Consider the following 26,906-nt stretch of genomic DNA (forward strand, 5'->3'; position numbering starts at 1 on the left):
TTGGCATGTCTTAAAAAGTAGAAGATAAAACTTCATTTAGGGGCAGCACGTTGGTGCAGTGGGTAGCCCGTTCACCTCACAGCAAGAAGGTCGCTGGGTTAAGCCTTGTCTGGGTCAGTTGGCGTTTCTGCGTGGAGTTTGCATGTTCTCCCTATGAATCAGATGTCTGTAGATTCACTTTTAGTAGTTCTTACTTAAAGTAATCTTTTTCTGTATGACCTTATCAGTCTCTTAGATCGTTCTAGAGTTTTTTTCAGCTCTCACCACAGCATTTCAGTCAAGATGAAGTCTGGACTTTGACTCTTACTATTGCAACACCTGTATTTTCGGTTGTGTTTTTCAGCGGTTATATTGTAGATTTGAAGGTGTGACTGTGATGTAAACCAGGGGTCACCAATCTTGTTCCTGGAGGTCCTGTGCCCTGCAGGGTTTAGCTCCAACTTGCCTCAACACACCTGCCTGGGTGTTTCCTAAGACCTTGATTAGCTTGTTCAGGTGTGTTTGATTAGGGTTGGAGCTAAAATCTGCAGGACACCGAACCTCCAGGAACGAGATTGGTGATCCCTGATGTAGACCAACAAACTGCTAAACTTCTGCTCATGATTAGGTGAGGCATTAGTACTAGTTTTTGTTGCTCATCTGTTGAGACCTGCCAAAATCAAATATTTTTTACTATATGATATGTCCTGATATGGAAAAGTTTATAGGATATCCTAACTTTTTCAAATAACTGTAGAGGTTTAAAAAGAATTCGTCTGGCTCCTGATGATACACTGAAGTCAAATGATCGGTTCGCACAAGAAACTGAACATTACCATTACCAAAATTACCATTCATTCACTGCCTCAACAAAAAGTTCTGAGCAAATTTCACGACTCAGATTATGGTATCCACAGAGTTTGGCATAGTTTTGTGTCTTCAAACACACCTGAAGCAGCTAATGGGGCTTTTCTGAGTCATTAGGAAGATACAAAGACTGGTGTGCTTTAGCATGTAGGAAATAACCTTTGCAAAACAGGAGGTCCTCAGGAGCAGGATTGAAGAACTCTGCATTAGATCTAAAACAAAAGTTGCTGCTCTCTGTACTGATTTCTTTCATAATTTTTTTTGTGCTTATATTGACCTAGCTTATTTCAGAATATTACATCAAAACAGAGCCCTTTTCTCAAAGAAATCAGGAAAATGGTCAAACGTGGAGAAGAAGAGGTGGATTAAACAGCAGGTATAAATGGGAAAATGTCTTCCTTAGGAGTATGTGATCCATTATCCATATTGTTATCAATTTTAAACATGGCGAAAAACGATTACAGTATACTTCACACAAAAATACAGTTTATTTTTTACTTTCAAATATTTAATTCAATCCATTACATGCAATTTCATGTGAAAATACTATCATCAGTGAAAATAGTTTCATAATATCCTGTAATAATGTCTGTTTTTGACTATTAATTATCAGCTCACTCATAAGTATTTCACACTCTTTAACCAAGTCCAACTTCGATCAAAGCACAAGCGAGAAAGCCTGTCCATCAGCTTCTGCTCCACTGATTAAATTGCCACTCATCACATTAGATGTTAAATAAGAAAAGTGAGCTCTTGTAAAATACACTGTAAGTGTCTTTACATTATAGCGGGATCACTGACACCCTTCAACATCAAGGAAAGAACACACTATAACAGGCCGGACAAAATACTCATGAAATATTTGTAGTGGAACAATAGCATGGAGAGGACATTGTGGATAGCTCTGTTTTAGAAAGTCCTCATACTGACAAATTGGCGCTGGAATCAATTTGACGGGCATTAGATTCCAAAGCTCGATTCTTGTCTTGAATCCTGTTACATAGCGAGGACACTAATTGAAGATGTGCAGCCCGTGTGATGTGCTTGCTGAAAGCAGATCAGAGATGAAGACATGCTGTAAGACTATTGCAAATGCGAAACAAAAAAAAAACAAATGCATGCAAATGGTGATCGGTGTGTGGAGGCCTGATGGCAGGCAGAATAGAGACATTTATAGAGCAGTTTTTGATCATTCAGCAGTATGCAGTTTTGTTAAAAATGGGATTTGTTACAAGGAATGAACATTTCCCTGATTTATTTTTTTTTTTAGATTAAAGGCACAGTGAGACTCACTCCAATAAGAGCATTTATTAAAATAAGTGGATTATTTTCTGTATTTCTGACTGATATTTCTAAACTGTAAAACATATATGTTTAAAAAGATTATTTTAGGTGTCGTTTTTCAAAAGCTACAGTTACAATTTTCAGTAAATGTAAATTTCACTTACATTTTTGGAGTGAAAACTGCTTCTGCACCACTGTTTTTCAGCGTAGGTGTTGAGAATCTTATACTGTATTTCAGATTTAATGAGGAGAATGCTGGTTAGATGTTGTTATTTCTAAACACCAGAGAACCTAAATATAAAACTAAACATGATGAAGTTGTCCTTCTTGCTGTGTAGCGGCAACAGCTCTGCGCAATCTTCTGAAATATTCCAGTTTAAGTGTTTCTTTTTTCTGCCTATGTTTTCTGACTTAGAGCCTCCTTACCCACTGGAGTTGTCTGACCCACTGCTGCCTCCTGATCTGCTACAGCACCCATGCTTCAGGCTCATCTCTGCTGCACAGACCTGGCCCTCCTTCCCTTCCCTGTTCCTATGTATGTTGTTATCACTAGCAGGATTGACCTCGGGGGCAGCTGGACAGCACTTCACCTATTATCTCTATTATCCTCCCGGACTACACATACCATCATGCCTTGCACCTGCACACCAGTTTCAGTTCAAGTTCAATACACATAGATGAAAGACATTATCACTATTGCAGACTATCAATTCACACACTCATTCATCCATTGCTGAATCTTGTTTTGGTGTTGTGATCATCAGATTATTTATATCATTGTTTATAACAATATATATTTTAAACATAAGGGAATGACTATGATGTTACAGCTGTGACCAGTTTACCGTTTTGTATTGAGATACTTAAAAATGTAAGAGTGAGAGCCTCTGGGGGCTTCAGTCTCACTGTCAAGACCCTGAGTGAGAGGGTTTGCAGAGCATTCTATGCCATAAAGTCACGCTTTGGCCAATTAGAGTTACCAACTAAAACATGGATTAAATTATATCACGCTACTATCAAACCAATCTTACTATATGGGAGTGAAATTTTCGTTAATGTAAATTCATGTATCTTATTTAAATACTCTACTGTATTATTATTTTGATGGTTTTAATATATTACATATTTGAAGTGCTTTGGCAATACTGTACTGAATGTCATGCCAATATAGCAACTTGAACTTGAACTTGAAGAGAGAGACCATTTTCAGTGTTTCCGATAATGCCAATCAAATCCTAACAGTTTGTGTGGCACATTTAAAGTCACAGTTATTTAAAAACTATAAGAATTTATATTTGGTAAGCACAAATATTATAGTACAAAACTGTACTTTGCAAATATTGCTAAAAAATTATGAAATCAATGCTATGTCATAACACAATTTTACCACCAAATGCTGGAACTGTCACCAATTTAGCTATGCACATCATGCTGCAAGATACGTTCCTCATGTTCAGCTCTACAAACTCCAATAAGCGTATGCAATGCCATATACTGTAGCTTTTTGATCTTGGCGTCTTTTGCAGCAGCAGTTAGTTACATCATTGCTTTGCAACCAAAAACTGTAACTGTCTCCAAATGTGCATCATGCTGCAAGAAACATTCCTCTTATTCAGCTCCATTAAACCCTTAGCAATTTACTTAGTAATCTACATACAGACAATCTGCCACACAGGACCGAGACCACTTAGCATTAATCGCCTCAGCCACTCTAATAGAAAACATTGCACAAGCGATTTGTAAATCACATCATCCCTTAACTGCCAGCTAGATTGATGAATGACTCAATCATAGTGTCCATGTTGCACAGTTAAATGGCACTGCAGTCAGCAGTCAGAGTGGAGGATAGGCATGGACGGCAAGCATTACTGACCAAAATGCATGGCACAGTAGTCTTGCTGGAGACCTGGATAGATATTTCTGATTTTTTTGATGAGTTATGGTTGGCCTAAAGATTTAAATTCTGTCTTGATTTACACACCCTTATTTTCAAATGTCATGAAAGTTTTTCTTTTGTGAAACAAACAAGCAGACTCTTCAAATCTCTTTTGCTGTGTGTATTTACAGTGTGTGGAATAAATAATATAATATTGACCCTAACAATTATACAAAATAAAATACGTTTCTCGAAAAGACAAAATATATAAAAGAAAATATGGTTGAAATGTCTTTGTTTTGTTAAACATCACCTGGGAAATATTTGAACATCAACTCAATTTATTTCTAGAGCACTTTCAACCAACCACAATGGGTAGCAAAGTGCTGTACATAAAAAACACATAATACATGCAAACATACATCCAGGAATCAAAATACATAAACTCACAACATATGATTAAAAGCTAAAGAAAATAAGTGTTTCCAGTGATCTCTGAAAAGACTCAAAAGTTGGAAATGTTCTTAAAGAGAGTGGAAGATTGTTCTAAAATCTTGGAGCTGCTATTGAAAAAGTTCTATCACCTCCACAATTAAAGCGTGATCACAGCACTTGCAATTAGCCGATCTGTAATTGTTGTGCCAAATGTAACAAGCATTTCCTTTGACCCTAAAACACAAAAAAGTAAAGAAGCCAATATAATTATCAAAATTATTAGTCGTCCTGTGAAAATTCTATGCTTTTTTTTATATATATATCACAAGTTCTTTTTAACAAAGACAGATGTTTTCAACACATTTTTCTACATAATAGTTTTCACTTCAAATAACTTTTTTGTTTGCTTTGGCCATGATGACAGTACTTAATATTTTACTAACTATTTTACAAGATACTAATATCTAGCTTAAAGTGTCATTTAAAGGCTTAATAAGGTTAATAAAGTTTAATTTTTGTCAAGTTAGGTTAATCAAAGACATTGGAGAACAGTGATTTGTGATATTTATAAAAGAAAGCTTTTAACTGTATGTTGTCATGTTCTCTCTCTTCACAAATTCTGCAATTATCAAAATACACAGATTTATTCAGATGTTGACAATTCAAGACCAGACAAGGGGCTACACAAACTCGGGTATAAATAAGAGGGACATAATTAAACTAATAACCAACAGGGGAGAAACACAGGCGAAACTCATGAACATTAACAAACGGCAGGAAAATGGAACAAAGAAAGCACATGACGCAAACATGAAGCACATAGAGCACAGCACATAGGGAAGTCACATGACAAACACAAGACACCAGACTGTGACATATACAGCTCAAATACAGCATTCCAGGCCATACGTTTGTTAGTAGGTAATATATATTTGAATTTGTTAAATTAATTGAAAGAGTAAAGCTGCGGTCACACTTAAACTTGAGCATGCAAAATTCTGTTGTATGGTGCTGCGAAAGAGGGCGGGATTAAACAAGACATTTAAAAAAAATTAGCGATTAGCCCATATTTTAAATATCTGTCCAGAGAGGTCATGTTTTGATCCTCGATTGGTCTCACGCAGTCAAGTGATGCGATTTTACAGGTCAGAGTTCACCAAGCTTGAACTTTCCAATGCATCGATCTGCGAAACTTAACGCACAAGCTTGCATTTCCGGTCTGACTCATTGGCGTGTGTATGAAGTCTATGGGGAGAAAAGTCCAGTGTGACCACAGCTTAACATCCCAGTGCCTGCAACTGTATTGCTTTAATTTATGTATAACTGTGGCTAATTAGACAGCATGATTTGTCCCACCTGTTGGATTGTTGATTGCAAAATTTAAATGTAAAATCTAGCAGATGCTGTAAAATTTGAAGAAATTCGCAATTTTCATAAAATTCCCACAGATTTTGGGCAGTTGAGATGCTAAATCACACAATTGCAACAAACATTTTAATCTGGAGTAAAACAAGCTAGAAGAGAGTTCTTTATTATTACAGTCAAAACTGTACAGTACATCAGGCTTGTAATGGCTCATATGATTTATGATCTGATGGCCCATATGATCGAACTGCACAAATTGTATCAACTTAAATATATACATTTTTATTTGAATGTCACTTTAAGCTGTATAGAAGTGTCTTGATAAATATCTAGTCAAATATTTTAGTGTCATCATGGCAAAGATAAAATAAATCAGTTATTATGAGTTATTAAAACTATTATGTTTAAAAAATGTGCTAAACAGGGGGGTTCAAAATTCATTGGGGCTAATAATTCAGACTTAAACTGACTGAGAATATCTCCTCTGCATAACTGCAATTATATTCATTATACTTTGATGAATATTTTATTAATTGGTGTTTGTCTCGGGTGTTTTTGTTGTTCACTCTTGCCTTCAGCTTGCTTAGTGAGGTTTTAAGGCAAAGCTACTTTGGAACAATAATGCCGTATACAAAGAAATGTCAGTTTACTTTAAGCTCAAAGTACTCTGATGAGAAAAAACTAATTTCATTGCCTCTAAATTACCAACATGATCAGCACTACTCCAACACAATCTTCAAGATTGATAGTTTTTACGTTTTAATTAGCGTGAAAAGTATTTATTTGTGCCCTTTTACTGTGAAAAAAATACAGATTTGTATAAGTAAGCATAATAATACATTATAAATTGTTACTAATACACCAGCAAAGTGTTTTAATCATAAAATAAATAAATTAAATAGTAAAATTATTGAAATAAGAGCAAGAACTAATATCACCTGATATAAGTAGTCTGCTGTACTAATATAAATACTAATTATTGTCCATTATAAGCCATTAAAAATAAATGCAACCACACACAAACACACAAGGACTGTATGAGTATGTGTGTTCAACGCCAAGCCGGCCTTAATGGCTATTTTCATTTAGAGGTGTGTGTAGTTTTACAGTGTCTGATTTATTTTATGTGTTTAAGTACAATTCAAGTTTTGTTTCATTCTGTGAATTTCAAATTACATTTAATTGAATTAATTAAAGTAATTTAATTACAAATTTTAAAATCAAAATATGTAGAGTCATGTAGTGTATAATGTCATGCATTTTTTTGGCATAAATTAACAAAGAAGTAACATGTTTTTTACACATTTTTATATTCATTTATAGACTACGTCAATCTCAGTTTGAGCCTCTGAATATGAATATGAGTCATAATGAAATATGAAAGAAAAAATCTGATACATGTAAAAAAAAAAACAAGCAAGCAAACAAACAAACAAACAAACAAACAAACAAACAAACGTTTAGCTTTTTTTTTTCAAATAAAATATATATTTTTATTGGCTTTAGTTAAGGAGTTTTGTTAAACAACTCATTTGCTCATTGTGTGTTTTCTTTTAAAGTCTTTAAATTTGATATTAAGCCTTGAGCAGCAAATACTTATTAATTCATGGCACATATAATTCAATAAATATAACTCAATAATTCATTCATTCATTTATAGCACAATGAACCGCCAACTAATCCAGCATATGTTTTTACGCAGCCGATGCTCTTCCAGCTGCAACCCATCACTGGGAAACATCCATACACACTCATATACTACGGACAATTTAGCTTACCAGATTCACCTGTACAGCATGTCTTTGGACTTGTGGGGAAGACTGGAGCACCTGGAGGAAAACTCACATAAACATGGGGAGAACATGCAAACTCCACACAGAAATGTCAACTGTCCCAGCCGAGGCTCGAACCAGCGACCTTCTTTCTGTGAGGCGAGAGCACTATCTACTGCGCCACCACGAGGCCCTTCAATATTTCATATTAATCACATAAAATAACATCTGCACTGGACAAAATATTCAGCACAGCTTTGTGAGTTTAATTTAAACAAGAAAAAAAAAACTTTTTTATATGGAAAGCAAAAAATTTTACTTTCTCAAACATCAACATATTGTTACCTCACCAATTTTTATTTTCAATTAAATTAATAAGCAGACTGATTGCATCTCTTGAAAAGTAATGCTTCATTTAACGATCTACCCGACAGAACCTTGTAATTCCAAGCAGAAAATGACTTTTTTAGAATTAGAAGGTTCTGTTTGCCATGTTTATTTGATCCCAATTAGCAAATTAAAGAGAATTTTGATTATTTACATTTTGAGTACATGTAGGGTCTCTTTAATGTTAATGTATGAATAAGAATTATTACTCACATATTGTTTGCTATATGGAATGCAAAAAAAAAGAGCTTAATATCTTAAAATCATTTAGAATGCAGATAGAACCTTATAATTCCAAGGTTATGATTTGTTCTCACACACAGCTACTGTTCTATGCATATAAAATATGGCTTTCTTAATTTCTGGAGGTTCTTACCGGTAAAAAAAAAAAGTTTGAAAACTCCTAGTATAGGCTCTTTTCCCCAAAGCATTTACGCAGACTATAGCATTGCTTAACACAGTGTTTCATAAATCATGCAGGACACCTCAGAAAGCCCCAGCGTTACGTAACAATCACATTTAGTGGATTGCAGTATCTTGGAGTGGCCTCTGGCTGTGATCTGAAGTATTGAATTATTATTCGGCCATTTTTGACTGGAAAAACTTGGAGCATTCTTGTGTCAACAAACAGCGGAGCTCAAGCGACGCGACTCTGAATAGAAAACCTCGGAAAACATGCGACTTTTCCAAACTACGCGTTTAAAGCACATGTGCACTGCGTACGGAGTAAAGGAAAGCAGCAAAACAATGAGTGCTGTGGGTTCAAGATGTTTACTGGGTCTCAAGTTTTCATGCACAGGTGTGTACGGGCAGTGTTACCTGCCAAAAGTGAAGACAACTTTCTTGCGTGCGTGTGAGCAGCAAATCCATAACTGCAGCACGCACAGGACACATTTTGTTCGTGGGTTTTCATCAAAACATACATATGAAGACGCGTTTGGCCTGGCGCGTGATAAACCTGACACGTTCTGGAGTGAAGCGGCGCTTGGCATCACTTGGTTTGAACGCTGGACTAAAACTTTGGATAATACGGATTTAGTGTTTCCAAAGTGGTGAGTACAGACTAACTTAAGCATAACATATTGATTCTTTGCTTTAAACAGTAACAGAATGAAAGTAAACGCATGTGTGTTCAAGCGAGATAACAGTTTTAAAGGGATGTGTTCAGAATGACAACCTCAGTAAAACATTTTCTTTTATTGTTTGGGATAACAAAATGAACTGTTTAGTCCTTAACAATGCTGTTCGAACCCTAAAGCCTGTTTTAAAAACGCAATGCTTCTGGCGCGTGACGCATTGGGATGACGTATGCCATAATGCGTGTGTCTTTAGGCCAATCAAAAACAGCTAAGACGAACGCTTCCTGTGTGAACGCCCCTTTTGTGTAGTTTTCTCATTTCAGTCAGTAGCAAGTGGTAAACAAATAAATATTTACGTTTTTTTGTTTTAATTTAGTTCAGGTTTATGATGGCAGATTTTGTATGCTGTGGATTGACATGAGAATATAGTGTAACTTATACTAGTTAATTAGTAACTATAGAGCCTTTTCCTCAGTTGTGTTTTGCTTTTTTGGAGGGTGAAAATGTTATCACTATGAACAACAGCCAGGTTCCCAGGCCAGAAGGACTAATTTTCTTTATAGTTATTGATTTTTAACTGTTATTGATTTGTAACTTATGAACTTTTAATGAGAGATCTACTGTGAGCTTCGAGCCAAGGTTGTTAAATGATTTTATGTGCTTTTGTTGAATTTGTTCATTAATTCATTAGCTTAATTGCACTGACTTTCAATCATGTTTAATAACAAACTTTGTGCAGAAAATAGCTTTATAAATAATATCTTTATAAAATACATGTCTATAATGAATAACAGTGGCATTTCTTGTGAAAAATGTGGGAATTCTCATCAGCTTTCAAGAAGCTACATGAATACCATTATCCAGTCAACATTATTCTTATTTTGCAATAAACTTCATTCAAAAATAAGGAGCAGAACCTATAAAAAATGAACAGGTGCTTTAATTTAAATTAGTATTGGAAAATGACATTTTAAACCTTTTGTTTAGTCAATTTAAACTTTCAAAAAATGATATACATGGTATGACCATTTGCCTCAGCTATTCTTCTGTTTTCTTTTCAGGTTTGTTGGAGGAAAACTAAATGTGTGTTATAATGCTGTCGATCGGCATGTGGAGAATGGAAGAGGGGATCAAGCAGCTGTCATTTATGACAGTCCAGTTACCGGGACTAAACAGGTCATCACTTACAGAGAAGTGCAGGAGCAGGTAACTTATTTAATCTACAGTCACATTTGCAAACTTTTATATTATCTGTTGAGTAAAGATAACATGGATTTTAAGAGAAAAGAAAACTTCTATTCTCTCAGTTTCAAAAGTGAGATGCTGCTTCCTATTCCCAAATGTGTAATGTTTACTGTCTTCTTTGTTTATTATTGATATTGTAATATTTCTGATTTGCCTTTAGTGTGTCATGGTTTGGTTATGTATAAATTCTAGCATTTGTACCTATTTGCAGGTCTCCAGGTTGGCGGGGGTACTGGTGAAGCATGGTGTAAAGATGGGTGACCTGGTGGTGATCTACATGCCCATGGTTCCTCAGGCCATGTTTACCATGCTGGCCTGTGCCCGTATCGGTGCCACCCACAGCCTCATATTTGGAGGATTTGCGTCCAAAGAGCTCTCCAGCCGCATCGACCATGCTAAGGTGAGCATTGGCTTTATTTGGAAAATAATGAAAGTGTCTCTGAAATCAAAATAAGGTTATCTATTGTCTAGTGTGCTCCAAACAGAGACTATATTTGCTGTGCAAGATATAAGACTTTAAAATTGTCATTGTTACGTCTGCCCATATGAATTGACAATGGGCTATATGCACAGCTACTGTTTTTCAGCCAATGATGAACTTCCGGTGAAAGCTTTATGTGACTATTTTTGATTACATAAGGTCCCCATTACAGCATGAATGTTGTAATGTAATTTAAATATAATCAGTTAAATAGACTTAAACATCCATTTGGTTGTTTAAGCATAAAACAAGACAAAAGACTCCATTGAAAATACTAGGGTAAAATTAATTTCCTTATTTTAAAGGCATGGCAAGGAAAATATAATTAAATGCAGTGCTTCTTGTTTGGTCTGATACCCAATTTAAATCGTATCTCAGCCAGGCAGTGATGATCGTTGTTTTTTTATTTAAAGAAATCAGATCTTAAATACTGTGATTTTTTTTATTTTTTATCGGATGACAATTAACCTAAAGCCCTGAGTGCTGGCTGACTGAAATTGAAAGTCTGTGTGCATATACCCCATTTGTATGACACTTCAGATTCTCATCATATATTTTACCCACTCAAATGTCAATCAAGAAGCCAAAGCAGCTGCTGGAATCAGCCACTTATTCACATGAAATCAAGTCTTCATCCAGAGGGTTCACATTAACACTTGTGTGTATATAAGAAAATAACAGTAGCCGACACAGTGTTTATTAATTATAATAATAAGAGGAGGAACACCAAAAAGCCAGGATGCTGTAATGCACTGTGTGCATGTACACTTAGCTCTTTACATCACACAGTCAGCATATAGGCAAGTAAGACATGAAGTCCATTGTACAGAGTTGTGAATGGCACATAGTGTACTAAACAGGGCAAAACAATTAAAGAGACAGTTCAGCACAACTGAAAACGAACATTTACCCTCATTCTTAGGTGGTTCCAGACCATTATGAGTTACTTTTTTTCTGTTGAACACAAAAATGATATTTTGAAGGATAATGCAATTTGTTAGCCATTGACTTCCATGCAGGAAAAAAATACTATTGAAGTCAATGGTTACAGGTTTCAGGCATCCTTTAAAATATTATCTTTTGTGTTCAGCAGAAAACATAGCAACCCAAAAAGTGTTTAACAAGTGAAGGATGAGAAAATTATGGCAAATTTTTTTTATTTTGGCTAAACGGTCCCATCAAATTGACTTTGGCTGCATCCAAAATCGCCTACTACTCAGTAGGTACTGCATTTGAATTTAAATGCAGTACTCGACCATTAGAAAAGTACGTTCTATACAGTATGAACGAAACTCCATTGTACTACATACGCCATTTTGTTGTGATCACGTGACCTACCAGCGTCAGTTGCGTCGCTTCACCCCCATTCATGAATTCTCTCATGGGGCATCATGGTGTAGCGTAGCATCCATGCAATGCACACTTCTAAATCTCGCCGTTAGTAGTAGGTCATCCGGGTACTTCTCACTCACCGATTTTTGAATTCTATGAATTCGGACATAGTGCTCAGCCCACATACTATATAGTATGGAAGTATGCGATTCTGGATGCAGCCTTTGTAAGATGTTATAGTTAATGAAGTCTGGTTTTGCTTCATTGTAAACACTGCATGCCAGAGTATGAACATAAATTCTATAAGAGTGATTATGCTGCATCCTGATAGTGAATGCAGCTATACTCACGGCAGGTATTATTTGGTAGTTTGTCATTTATTTCACTATTGAGCAACTGTAAAACGTCATCAGGAAAACTGTTTCCGCTTAGTAAAAAAAAGTGTTCCATATGGGACGACAATACATACATACATACATACATACATACATACATACATACATACATACATACATACATACATGCATACATACATATACTATGCTGTTCAGTGTGTAAGTGCATAAGTACATAATGCATAAGTCTATAGCGTATAGTGTGGCATTTGGGATGAAGCTACAGACTGCTTTAGACCAGAACACATTGGATCATATTTGTGAATGGACACAGACCACAAAACAAGACACTTCTTCTCATTTGAACTCATTCTACATTTAATGCCATATTTTAAAGTGGACAGTTTGACAATATTTTGCTCTTAAATTTCAGAAATGTCTTATCTGAACAACATTAACTGGCAGAACTGTGATGTCAATTTATTGCTATTTGCCAATTTGTCATAAAAATAGGAGAATCTACTTGACATTCTCCACCGTCTTCATGTTTCAGTTAAAATGATATCTCGGATTGAACAATTATGTTTATTTCAAGGCACTTCAGGGGACGTTTAATGACAAAAAACTACTTGTAAGTTCATGCCAATGCTGTGGTTGTGGATTAACTTGTAATTTTTCCTGCAGCCCAAATTGCTGGTGACAGCATCGTTTGGCATTGAGCCGGGCAGACTAGTGGAGTACATTCCCCTGGTGGAGAAAGCTCTGGAGCTCAGCACACACAAACCACACAAAGTCCTCATCTACAACCGTCCCAGCATGGTAAGCTCCCAGACACCCCACGGCACCTGAACACCAGCCTCATTATCGCACAGGCACAGTTTCCATTGCCTATTAAATGTTAAGAGAGGAGATAATGCGGTAAGAGAATAAAAATGCAAATGTGCTACACCTTTCTAAATGAGTGTACCACTAAATTCAGCCTTCACCTCCTGAGTCACTGCAGAAGGAAGTTGGTCTTTCTTCATTTGTTGAAAAAAGGGAAATCAGATGTTCAAAGCTTGGAGCATTTCGACAGACTTCAGCTAAAGTAATTCAGCCCTTTTCTTGTTTTGATGTCTGTTAAATGAGTTGTTTCTGCATCTAGAATAAGTATGTTGATTTCACAACGCGGGGAATTACTTAAGCTTCATCCTGTGTTGTCATGGAAACTGTTGGCAAATGGCTTTTTGATTTTCCAGCGGTTTGGGATACAGGATGAATCCCGCATGGCTGGTGAAGATGAACACAGTTCAGAGACTCAGAAAGAAATATAGAAGGAACTCTTCTCTTTTATTTATTGAGAAGATTTCCACATGGAAGGATCTTATTTACCAAATGCTGTAAACTATTTGATTGGCATGGAAATGCATTTAAGTTTAAATGTAAAAGGCTATTTGCGCTGCTACTACAAATAACAAATCCTAGAAATAGCACATTTAACAAAATACAACAACACAGCAATTATTACATTTTTAATCAATGAATTGTTATGTGATAAAAAAAAAAAACAATAACGTAAACCCTAAACTTGTGTTTAATGTGTATTACAGCTTCATATGACAGGACTTAGAGATTTGAAAATAGTCATACAGTTTTGAAATAGCATTACAGTGGGTGGAGTTTATTTAATTATTTGTTTGTTTGTTTATAACACTGAATTATTTTCCCATAAAATACTTAGGAACAACCCTAAAAAGGTTCAATCATTAACTGCCTGACTGATGCTATCCTTAATTAAACTAAGAACAAAACTTTTTTGTAATCAAAATAAAGTGTAAATGAAATCTAATATAACGTTAGAAATGTTGTATAAAATAAATAAGTGTAATTAATAATATTGTTAGCTCAACAATTACAAAAGCAAATATTACGCATCAGCACAAAATAAATCAACACAACAAGAATTGTACAAAGAAGCTGAAGTAAAGTATTAGGTAAAGTATTAGATATTAGATAACTTTAAAGGTTTAATTGGCAACTAATTGAAGAATAAATGGCAAAAACAACAAAAACACATAACAAAAATGACGACAAAGTTAAATTAATAAAAGTAAAACTGCAAATATAGAAATTAAAACACTTTTAAAATATTAAGAATAAAATAATTCATTTATTTATTCATTTTACTTCCGCTTAGTCCTTTGTTCATCAGGGGGTCGCCATAGCAGAATTAACTGCTAACTTATCTTGCATGTACTTTATACAGCCCTTCCAGTTGCAATCCAGTTCTGGGAAGCACCTATACACTATCACATTCACACACATACACTACAGACAATTTACAGTTTACTCAATTCACCTATAGTGCATGTCTTTGAACTTTGGACTTAGATTAAGTAACAGCTGGAACTCGAACCAGTGCTAAACACTGAGCCACCGTGCCACCCAAAATAAAATGATATTAATGCTATAAATAGAACTTCTTAGAATGTCCATATGTTGTTCTATTCTGTGGAGCAGAATGTTTTGAAGAATACTAATAGCCATTTTTTAGCCTGCCCTCTAATTGTTTCAGACCCTTGTGATGTTTTTTTTTTTGTCTGTTGAAGACAAACAAAATAGCTTGCAATATATATTGAAAGGAAAAAAAAAAGGCTACCAGTTTTTAGCATTCTTCAAAATAGTGCTGCACGGGTTTGGAACAATTTGATATTGCGATATTTTGTCATTCATTCATTCATTCATTCATTCATTCATTCATTCATTCATTCATTCTTTCATTCATTCATTCATTCATACATTTTGCTTCGGTTTAGTCTCTATGAACTGCTAACTATTCCAGCATATGGTTTTCCGGTTGCAACCCAGCACTGGGAAACACACACGCTAAAACACTATAACCAATTTTACTTATTCAATTCACCTAAGGCACATGTTTTTGGACTGTGGGGGAAACCAGAGCACTCAGAGGAAACCCACGCAAACACGGGGAGAACATGCAAACTCCACAAAGAAATGCCAACTGACCCTTCCAGGACGCAAAACAGTGACATTCTTGCTGTGAGGCAACAGTGCTAACCACTGAGCCATTGTGCTGCCTGATATTTTATTTTTTTACAATTAATGTTGCAATATAAATACAGCTTAAATAGCACTTTTTGATGGTTTTCTGGGGAGTCTAACAGTATTCGGGTACAGAAATTGAATAATTACAATGCAAAATGTTAATAATGTCACCCGGTCTGCTTATTTCCACCTTTGAAATATAAATCGTATACGACCTTCTCTCACACCTTATTCAGCTGCCATTCTTGTTCATAGTTTAGTCACATCCCGTTTAGACTACTGTAATCCCCTTCTGTTTGGCCTCGCTCAAAAAGCTCTTTATACATTACAACTGGTACAAAATGCTGCAGCCTGTATTATCACAAAAAAAAAACTCTATCTGTCACATCACACCTATTCTACAACAGCTCCCTCTGTCCGCCATGTCACCATGGGGAGCAGATCCTTCAGCTACTCTCCTCCTCAGCTTTGGAGTTCACTTGCTCCTAAAATACAGACAAGCCAAATTAAAACACCACAACAGAATGCTCAATCATACCTATATTTTCTTGTCATTGTTACAGTGTTACCCATCCATTGTCAAATCAATACATGCACCAGAGATGCATCTCCTTTTTGCATATTTCATTTATGTTTGGGATGGAGGAATTTTGCAAGCTGGCACATTTTGTAAGCTTATATTCAAGTGATCTGTGACCTGAACTATGAACGCAAACAAACCCAAAGATGCAAGTAATTTAGACTCTCTTTAACAATTTAAATCTAAACTCAAAACACAAAAACAGCTTATTTACTTTAACCCGACTGCTTTTTTAAAGTTTGTATTGTATTCTATTGACTGTTATTGTTTTTTTTTAACTGATTGTTCTACCTGTCCTGTACGATGACCTTGAGTGCCATGAAAGGTGCCTTTAAATAAAATGCATTATTATTATTATTAACAAAAAACTTTTCTTTGTTTTGTCTCATTTCTAATACAAATATCAAAAAGTTTTATAAAGTTTTATGATATACTGCCAGTGGGGTGAGTAAAATAATCTCAAATCATAGAAATTCCATATAAATACAGTAATTAAATATAATTCTGTAGATCCTGTTCAACTATAATTCAAACTTAACATTGCATATCCTGCGACGTGACTATTGCTGATGCACACATTGTGATATCGATGCTAAAACAATATATATTGTCTAGCCCTACATCAAAATATCTTCTTTTGTGTTCAACAGAAGAAAACAAACTGAAGTGTGTTTCTGAAGCATCACACAAATACCAGGACATAAGTGAATCTTGTTGTTTTCCCTCCAGGAGAAGGTGTCAACTCGACCAGACCTGACCTTGGACTGGGAGGAGGAGATGTCCACCGCTCGCCCTCATGACTGTGTTTCAGTCTCCGCTCATCACCCTCTGTATGTCCTGTACACCTCCGGCACCACCGGCTCTCCAAAGGTAAACTCTTGTTTATGTCGGCACACAGCGATAAAGCACACAGCTGAGGGTTGCGGATGAAATTGTTTACCGTGGAACAGATCCATGCTGTCAGGGGCTTTGTTTATTGCATATTGTGTTAGCAGGAGACGATGAGCCATGCGTCTTTATAAAGTCTCTTGTGTATTCAAGATATCAATAAAGAAGCTTGTTTTAGTATAAAGGATTCAGTGTGCGGCTGTGAAGTTGCCTGATGCTCTGTAGGATTTCTGCAATAAAAATGGCATAACAGACCCTGGTAACACTTTATTTTGACGGTCCATTTGAGCATTAGTAGACTGTCTGCTTAATATCTGTTGATACTGCTCCTTCAACAGACATTTAACTGACTATAAGAAACTTTGCAAGTACATGTCAACTTACAGTAACCCTAACCCTAACCCCAACCTAACAGTCTACTTATAATCTAATGGGAATTAGTTGGCATGTTGATGCAATAAAACTTAAATTCAACAAAAGGACCATCAAAATAAAGCGTGACCCACACCCCTACTCAATAGCAGATTTTTTTGTTTATATTCATTAAAGGGATCAGAAAGCTTTTTTTTTTTTTTTTTTTTAAGCAAAGAGCCATTTCCGATATTTTTGGCAAGTGCCACTGGGATATTTATACGCACCCAAATATATACTACTACTATAAATAATACAGGTTTAAACAAATCCTTTATTTATGCTCATGCACAACTAAAAAAAACAAATATATATATAACAATTTAACAAAATTTCTAGTAAATAAACTTTTTTTTTTTTTTTTTGAAAAGCAACATAATTTAAAACAGACATTTTTTCCTCTATAAAAAAATGACACTTTAAATAATTCATGATACAGTATGCGACAATTATTTTGGCTAGTTTTAAAGAACATATATTATTGTTATTATTAACTTTTGCTAGTTTTGAAGAACAAAACGATATATTTTACTGTTATTGGGGAAATAAAGGGCAAAACAACTTTTATTTTTATAGTAACCACGCACACGCATTTGCCCTTCACTAGTGTCGCGATTCAAATTTTATCCTCAGCACCGCACACGTGCATTGGTCGAAATGTAAAAATTGTAATTGTATTTTTAATTGGAAACTAATTTCTAGTGATGGCTACAATTTTTTAAACTGTAAAATATTATTGAAGGAAGACAGCTGTAAAACCACATATTTTTGGTCAAAGAGCCACATGGTGCTCGCAAGCCATAGGTTCCCTACCACTGCGTTAGAGTATTATAACAAAATATAATCATGTTTACCAATGAAATGTTACCCATCGTGTAAATGCATCATCAAAGGAAATGATTTTAGGATATAATACTAAAATTAAGTGCAGATTTTCCAGAAAATAAGTTTTAGGGCTGGGTAAAAATTCCACTGCTGACAAAAAAGTCAGATTAGTTACATTGGTGTAACTAAAAATTTTTTTTTTCATAATTTTAGCAAAATATAATGTAAAGCAAACTGATAAATGGGTCACACTTTACAATAAGGTTTTTTAGTTAATGTATTTACTAAGATGAACTAATAATAACAAAATGGTATTATTAGTAAACTTTAGTTTAGGTCACAATCCATGCTATTACCTACCGGCTTATTACCTGCCTAATATTAAGATATTAGCTGTTCACCAGTAGTTATTAAGTATGATATTATTCTGCATCCCTAATCATACCCAAAACCTAAACCCAACTTGTACCTTACTGTTAATAAACAGCTAATTAGTAGTTCATTAAGCTAGTACTGTAATATATTAAGTAATGCAACCTTCTAACATACAGAGGTGAATTACGTTACTTCACAACAAACTCTTTACATTTAACCCTTCTGTCGTGTTCACCTCCTGCCGCTTTAGTGTTCCCGATCAAAATTGACTGGTCTGTTTTGACTGCTCGTAAATTAGCACAAAAAATGTCACCACCAAATATTTATTCAACATTCTTTAGATGTGATCAATGTCTCAAAGTAGTGTTTTACATGAGTTTTTAGAATTAGACGTAAAATAACTGCAGTGAAAACACATATAGCCACTGAAAGTGTATTACAAAATGAACATGTAATGTAATGGAGGTAATCGGCACATAAGCGTGGGAAAGAGATGTGTGCCCGCAAAAGACATTGTGCAGTCTGAAATGTGTGAGTGAGAGTGTTGGGGTGGTGTGCATGGGGATGTTTTCTGTCTGAGGGATGAATATAGTCTGGATACCCGTTCATATCCCGTTTTGCAGCATGGGACGGGATTGTTATTTGTATTATTAAGTACTTTGATCATGTTTTTAAAAACATGAATTATGCTGTTGAATGCATGCACTTAAAGGATGTATATGTCCACCAAAAGCGAATCTACACCATTGCGTCTATGTCTTCTATTTCAAATTAGGGTGCACTGATAAAGTGCCCCTTGACGCAGAAGAGAAGACAGAGTATTGTAAACAGAATTTAAATTTTTAGGTGAACTAATCCGTTAATTAAAGCTGGTGTGAATGCTTTGTTAATGTGAGGTTATTTGAATAAGCGTGAATGTTGCCATCGGAACCATGGAGTGCACCAAACAAGTAAACCATAAATGCTTGGAAAGCAAAGTCTCAGTACGCTTGCTTTAGGGCGTACTCACACTATGCTATCCAAACCCTGCTCAGGCCCGTTTCCCGGATAGTTTGAGAAGTGTGAGGGCTCTAAATTAGGCTCAGGTGTGGTTCACTTGGCTGGCCCTGGCCTGGTTAAGAGAGATGTGCCAGAGCGCAGTTCACTTGGGCTCCTGAGCACGAAACGTGCCTGAGCCCAAAACAGAAGACGAGACGTAACTTTTAGGGGACTGTTTCATATGGTTTTATTAATCTGTTCTTATTAATCTCATTCTTACTGTTCAATAAACGCAAACTGTTGAAGATTATTTAAGACGCAAACCCCTCACTGCACTTTTAGCAAACCTCCTAATTCCTGCAGCACGAGGACTTCATGGTTGTTTATGAGCGTCAAAAGTGGCTGATCTGTTCGGCGAAATATTTGACTGCTTGTCACTGCATATCAAACGACTAAAACAATGTAACTAAAGAAATCTCCACTGTGCTGTGTGAGAGCACTTCTTAAACTGAACAGCACATCATCGGTGACGTAAGCATGCTCAGACCTGAATACAATGTGAGTGGAGGGGGAGACAAGCGTGCTTCGGCCCTGTTCATGGCAACTGTACATAGTGTGAGTACGCCCTTAGCTCAAATATGAATGCAACACCGAACAAAGACATGCAGACAAGCCTAATTAAAACAAAACGGCACAACAACAGAAAGCTCAATCATACCTATTTTTCTTGTCATTGTTACAGTGTTATCCATCCATTGTCAAATCAATACATGCACCAGATATGCATCTCCTTTTTGCATATTTCATTTATGTTTGGAATGTAGGAATTTTGCAGGCTGGCACATTTTGTAAGCTTATATTCAAATGATCTGTAAAGAGACCCGAACTATGAACGCAAACAAACCCAAAGATGCAACACATTTCAGATACAGACACACTAAAAAAAGACTGATCCTGATGTTAGATGTTTTGTCATGTTTTATTTGAATGCTTGTTAATCAGTTACAACTGTGCTTGACTGGGTACTTCCAACAAAACAAGTAAAATACAGCAAATTAATTAAAAAGTCCCATTTTTCATTCTTTTCACTAATTTAACACATTTAATGGTTTTGAGAGTGAGACAATATAACGTTAATTGGTCATTAAAACTAATATTTACTTAAATGCTTTATTAAAATACGTAAACACAAGTTTCTGGGAACATATTTAAGCAGTGCGTAATACACTAATAATATTTTTGTTTGCTGTACATACAAGTGTGCTCATGACTATACATAATAAGAAGAATATAATAACCAAATTTCTGTTTTCAACAGCAAGCAGCATAACAAGAAGTTTTTAACATCCTAAATTAATGGATGTGAATGAGACCAGAAGTCTTGAGCCAAAAAGATGACTATGACTTCGCCCGCTCAAATATGAAGAATAAGGTCAATTGTTATAAAAGCAAAACAAAGGTTTCATGTTTTGTCACTGAGAAACCCAGAAAGTGCCTCTCTCTACTTTCCCAGCAAATTACCCTAATTATTTTAACATGCATGCACCAGTAATTTTGTCACAGCTGGCCTGATTAGGTGCGTTGAACAAAAAAAGAAAAATACAGTAGATTTCTTGAAAAACTATGTTTTAAACCATGTTTTAAACTAATTGAACACACATTTCATTGTTTTGAATAAATGTAGTACTTGCATTAACGTTTACATACAAAAATTCCTAATAAAGTGGACAATGAGTACGTTTACATGGATACCAATAATCTGATTTTAACATAATTTTGACAATATCTTAAGAGTCTACCTTGTAAGCAGCGATTGAATCTGAGTCATAATTAAGTCATAGTCAAACTAAACAGAAATGGAATTAAGACATGTGGAGTATGCCGATTTTAGTCGCATGTTTGATGTCCAGTTCAGACATGTAAACACGTTAATCAAACTATTACCACCGTGTAGGATTTTTGACGCATTTTGTGACAGGATAGTCTATACACACTCGGCTGTTTGACACTATGTTCTGCACCTACCGAGTCGATGACAGACCACAGACACCTGCATCATGAAATGCAAAGTTTTTTTCCCATACGGCATGCGGTATCAAATTCCATTAAACCAAAGTTGTTCATACTTGCATCCAATATCTCGTTTGTCTGTAGGGGCATGCAGGAAATGTTCCTGAATGAAAGTGAAAGTGCCAAACTGCAGTTAAAGTCGATAAATTAAGCATGAAACACCCTGAATTACATGATACTCCAAAAGAAAATATGAATAGTGTGGTGGTGCAATGACATTAATTAAATAATGTGTTATAACATGTAAAGCAGGATCATGAAAGGAACATTCAAAATGCAACTCATGTAAACACCTTAATCATTTTATTGTCTTATTCAGGTTAAGATTAATAATCAGATTACTGATGTCCATATAAACATAGTCAATATCACCCTTTTCTGTGACCATGTTTATATTATATATATTTATATATAAAAAACAAATGTATAATTTTTTATGTTTTGTCATTCTTACAAGGAAGGAGGGGAAAAATGACTTTCCAATGTTTTTTCACTGTGTGAAAAATAGCCGATTAGTTCATTGAGAAAACCACTGAAAGCACTGTTCTGCTTTTGCTGCAAATTGCTGTAATTATTTTAACATGCATGCACCAGTAATTTTGTCACAGCTGGCCTGATTGCGTGCATTTAACAAAACAAGTGAAGTACAGTAGAAGTCATGTTTTTAACTAAGTGAACACATATTTCATCATTTTAAATTAATGTAGTACTGAAATTAATGTTTACCTACTAAAATCCCTAATAAAGTGGACAATGTCACCCTTGTCTGTGACTATATTTAAGTTATACATTAATAATAATAAAAAAAAATGCTGCATTTTTGTATGATTTGTTTTTTTTTACAAAAGGAGGGAAAAAACAAATTTACTTTATCATGTTTTATCATTATGTGAATAGTAGCTGATCACCTCTTTGTGAAAAACACCAAAAGCACCGTTCTGTTTTTCCAGCAAATTGCTGCAATTACTTTAAAATGCATAATGCTTATTGGGTGTGTTTAACAAAACAAGAAAAATACAGTAGATTTCTTTTTCTAACTCTAATTGAACACATATGCGATCGTTTTGAATCAATTTAGTATTTGTTTACAATGTTTATATACTGCAATTCCTAATAAAGTGGACAGTCACACTTTTCTGTGACTATATTTAAGTAATATTTTAATAATACTATTTAAAAAATGTAAAATATTTGATTGATTTGCCCCTCTTACAAAAGGAGGGGAAAAAAACAAAACAAATGTATCACTACGTGAAAAGTAACCAATCAGTTCATTGAGAAAACCACTGAAAGCACCGCTCTGCTTTTCCTACAAATTGCTGTAATTATTTTAACAAGCATGCAGCAGTAATTTCGTCACAGCTGGTTTGACCGGATACTTTCAAGCTGTGGGTAGTTGGATTTCAAATATGCCGTGTCAAGTTAAAAATCCCTTGAATTCAAAGCCATACTCAATGCGTAAAACAAGTGTGCAAAATAGTTGAGACTATTTAATCATCATACGTCACCCCTAATCTTCACCTTTACAACTCTGACAGGATCCCAGCAAAACCCTGCTCACTTGTAAAGCTTTCGTTTTAATGCTAAATGTCATTCTGCCTGCTTATTCGATTACATGTTCACACCCAAGTAAGATTTCATTTTGCCCTTTTTAATTTCATCCAAGAGGTGAGCAGCACCTTGAAATTTACATTAGCATGCTTCAGCTGCTCTGCAATCCCCAACAGCTCACTTTTATACATACACTGATTGAACAAAAAGCAGTGCAAGTGAAGGCAGGAGTCGGAACACAGGAGGAAGCTACAAGGCCTGAAGGCAGAGCGAACAAAACATGACTCTCCACTTAGCCAGACTCCAGTCGGTGTAAAATATCTGGCCCAAGGCAATGCTGGCCTGTACATAAAGCACTTATGGCTTGTGTTCGCACACATAAACCTCAGACTTATGGATTTAAGTGTGTAATCACCTTCTTAATCAAAAGGTGTTCTTCAGTTTTAATCCTCAAACTTATTTACTAAGAGGTAGGGACAAAATGAAGTGTAATAAAGAACCGTGATGAAGTCTGTGCTTTGCTCATCTTGCATATTTCCTATTAGAAGTGTTATTTTTAATCCTTGATAAGCTTATGTCAGTACTGTATAATGTTTTTGTCTTTGGAAGTGAAACTAAATCTGGGTTGATAAATTAAAACACAGATTGTAAATTGTATTATTGAATCATTTTAAAAATAAAAGGTAGTGTAATTATTCTCAATATGAATGTAGATTATTGTTTTGTAGATATTAAAGTTATCATTTACATTATTATTTATTTACAGTACTGTTCAGCTTTCTTAAAGCATTCATTAGTTAACATTAATTAACCAACAAAGTGCAATACATTTATTTCATTCTTATTATTCTTCATTTTCCTTCAGCTTAGTCCCTTCATTTATCAGGGGTTCCCACAGCCGAACAAACTGGCAACTTACTCAGCATATATTTTACTCAGCAGATGCCCTTCCAGGCGCAACCCAGTACTGGAAAACACCTATACACTCTAGCATTCACACACATACACTACGGCCAATTTAGCTTATTCAATTGACCTAAAGCACATATCTTTAGACTGTGGGGGAACCCAGAGCAACCTATAGGCGAACACAGTGAGAACATACAAACTCCACACAGAAACGGCAACTGGCCCAGCCGGGATGTGAACCAGCAACCTCCTTGCTGTGAGGCTAAAATGCTAACCACTGAACCATCCATGCCGCCATTGTTAGTATTAATTTTAGCTAGTGTTAGTTTGAAATGTCCTAATAAATTAACAATAATAAATGTTCAACTTAATATCCACTTAGATTAATAAAAAAAAAAAATTAGAAGCTTTTTATTGTTAGTTTATGGTAATTAATGTGTACTAATGGATGTTAATGTGTACTAATTTATAATAAATAATTATTTTTAATGCAGATTTATGGTAATTACTGTTAACTAATGGAATCTTTTGGTTAATTTTTCATTCAGTAAATCCATCCAACTAATCTGTGTGGCTGTTATTGTTATGAATATTTTGCAATAATTGAACATATTTTCACTTTCACACAAAATTGAGCTTTTTTGGCGATAAAAGGTTAAAGTAAATATGAAATCATTTGCTGCACGGTTGGTCAGTGGTTAGCACTGTCCCGGCTGGGCCAGTCGGCATTTATGTATGGAGTTTGCATGTTCTCCCCATGTTCACATGGGTTTCCTCTGTGTGCTCCCCTATAGGTGTATTGGATGAACTAAATTGGTCGTAGTGTGTGTGTGTTTGTGTTTGTGTTTGTGTGTGTGTGTGTGTGTGTGTGTGTGTGTGTGTGTGTGTGTGTGTGTGTGTGTGTTTGTTTATGTGTCTGTGTGTGTGTGTGTGTGTGTGTGTGTGTGTGTGTGTGTGTGTGTGTGTGTGTGGTGTGTGGGTGTGTGGGTGGGTGTTTCCCAGTACTGAGTTGTGGCTGAAAGGGCATCCGCTGCGTAAAACATGCTGGATTAGTTGATGGTTCATTCCGCGGTGGCAACCCCTGATATATAAGGCACTAAGTGGAAGTAAAATGAATGAATAAATTAATTATTTGACAAGTGTAGTATAACAAAGCTGGAGTGATTTGCATTCAGTTGAAGCTAGTTTTAATAGAGCAGTCTCATAAGATAGAAGGAACAGAAAGATTATATGGTATTTCCGTGGTGGTGTGAAATTCCTTCATTTGAGTGAAGTGACTAGAATTTAAAGTGGATAAAAAACAGGATAGTGCAAGCAATCACTATTAATTCAAAGAAACCCTGTCAGGACTAACTAACAGTAATGTGTGTTTCCTGTGCACTTCTTTTCATCTCACCAGGGTGTTGTCAGAGATTCAGGAGGTTATGCTGTGATGTTAAACTGGACCATGTCTAATGTCTATGGACTGGCTCCTGGTGAGGTGGGTCATGATCTATACATCTTTTATTTTTTGTAAGAGATCATTTCAACAGAAATAAAGTTTTCATTTATCCTTAGAGAAAAGCGACTTTTTGATTCTTCCCAAGTTTAAAAAGAGAGATCATTAGAAAGCTAATTAAAATTCTGCATAACATGCTTTTAACGATGGCAGTACAATATCAACAAATTGAGCAGAACCTGCAGCTCTACTTACTTATTTGTAAGGATTCAGGATAGTTTGCCCAAAAACAGAAATTCTGTGATCATATAGTCATCCTCCACTTTTCCAAAATGTGTTTCTTTACTTTCTTGAACATAAAATAATATATTTTTAAGAATGTCAGTAACCAGTTGCTACTTATTTCCATTTGTTTTTCTTACTATGGATGTCAATGGCTACCAGTTTCCAACAGTCTTCAAAATTGATGAATAAATGGTTATTTTGGCTAATTCTCAATTCCGAGAATGCAGTAAATGGACTTGCCAGCTTACCTCTGAAGAAATAACTCAGGAGACTGCGAGAACAGAGAACACATCTTGTGAGAAATGAGATGCTGCACTCTTCCTGATGGTCACATGACCTTCACATGTTTTTAATAGACAATTATTTAAAAAATACAGCATTCATACAACAATTTATTGTTTTTTCCCTATTCAATATAAATAACATACACAAAAAAACTTACAAATATACTTTGCACAATACAAATAAAACTGATTTTAATATGCATTTCAGCAGATAAACACCCTTGATGTGTTTATGATGTGTTTAACACCGTATCATTTAAGGAAACTTCTGAGATAAATAAGTTATATTTTTGAACTTTAATAATAAATCTATATAAAATGCTGCGTTTTCCACTTCCTTTATTCAGCCTCAATGATTTCTGAGACTTCTCAAGCAAGTTTTGCGCTCATGCCTGCATCGAAACATCCTCCATATTAAGAACACATCCAGAAAGTTTCACTCGTCCTCTGTTCTTTCGGTTTTGAGTTTTGGAACTGAACTTTGCAGGTTGATGATGACGTTACATGAGAACATGCAAGATCGTTGAAGAAGGCATATTGAGAAACAGCCTTTATCTCCTCAAATGACTGTTAAATTTACTGTTGTCCAGAGTTTCAGTAGGAATACATGAAAATTAAAATATTTTCCACAGGCAGTTTCTCATTGGGTTCAAGTTCATTTGAGGTTTCAAATGAATGATTATTGATCAATAATTTCAACTTCAGAAGTGTTAAGATATCATAATTAGGAAAAAAGCCAATTTGTTCAGAAACTAAGAAAGTGTCTCTCTTTTAATAAACGGATTCAGAAATTCAGAAATCCAAAAACAAAACAAAACATAGTATTCCTC

The 26,906-nt window shown here is 35.3% G+C and overlaps 1 protein-coding gene across 21 annotated transcripts in view; it reads left to right on the plus strand.

The window, feature by feature from the left end:
• The window catches only part of acss3 (acyl-CoA synthetase short chain family member 3), a 239,992-nt gene that overhangs the window by 104,314 nt on the left and 108,772 nt on the right, over positions 1-26,906 (plus strand). For 9 of the 21 annotated variants that reach the window (XR_015483142.1, XR_015483143.1, XR_015483144.1 and 6 more), the window contains exons 1-6: positions 8,481-9,017; positions 10,106-10,250; positions 10,501-10,689; positions 13,122-13,256; positions 16,792-16,932; positions 25,469-25,549. Coding sequence is in view for 12 of the 21 variants with exons in the window: in XM_087248257.1 (XP_087104383.1) it covers positions 8,641-9,017; positions 10,106-10,250; positions 10,501-10,689; positions 13,122-13,256; positions 16,792-16,932; positions 25,469-25,549 (1,068 nt within the window). In the remaining 9 variants the exon portion in view is untranslated. Of the gene's footprint in view, positions 1-2,547; positions 2,666-8,480; positions 9,018-9,340; positions 9,684-10,105; positions 10,251-10,500; positions 10,690-13,121; positions 13,257-16,791; positions 16,933-25,468; positions 25,550-26,906 lie in introns of those variants that run through there. The other 12 variants (XR_015483149.1, XR_015483147.1, XR_015483148.1 and 9 more) reach the window with 4 other exon arrangements.

This window comes from Danio rerio, chromosome 4 (assembly GCF_052040795.2).
Source record: "Danio rerio strain M-AB ecotype USA chromosome 4, GRCz13ab, whole genome shotgun sequence".
In the NCBI taxonomy this organism is placed as follows: Eukaryota; Metazoa; Chordata; class Actinopteri; order Cypriniformes; family Danionidae; genus Danio; species Danio rerio.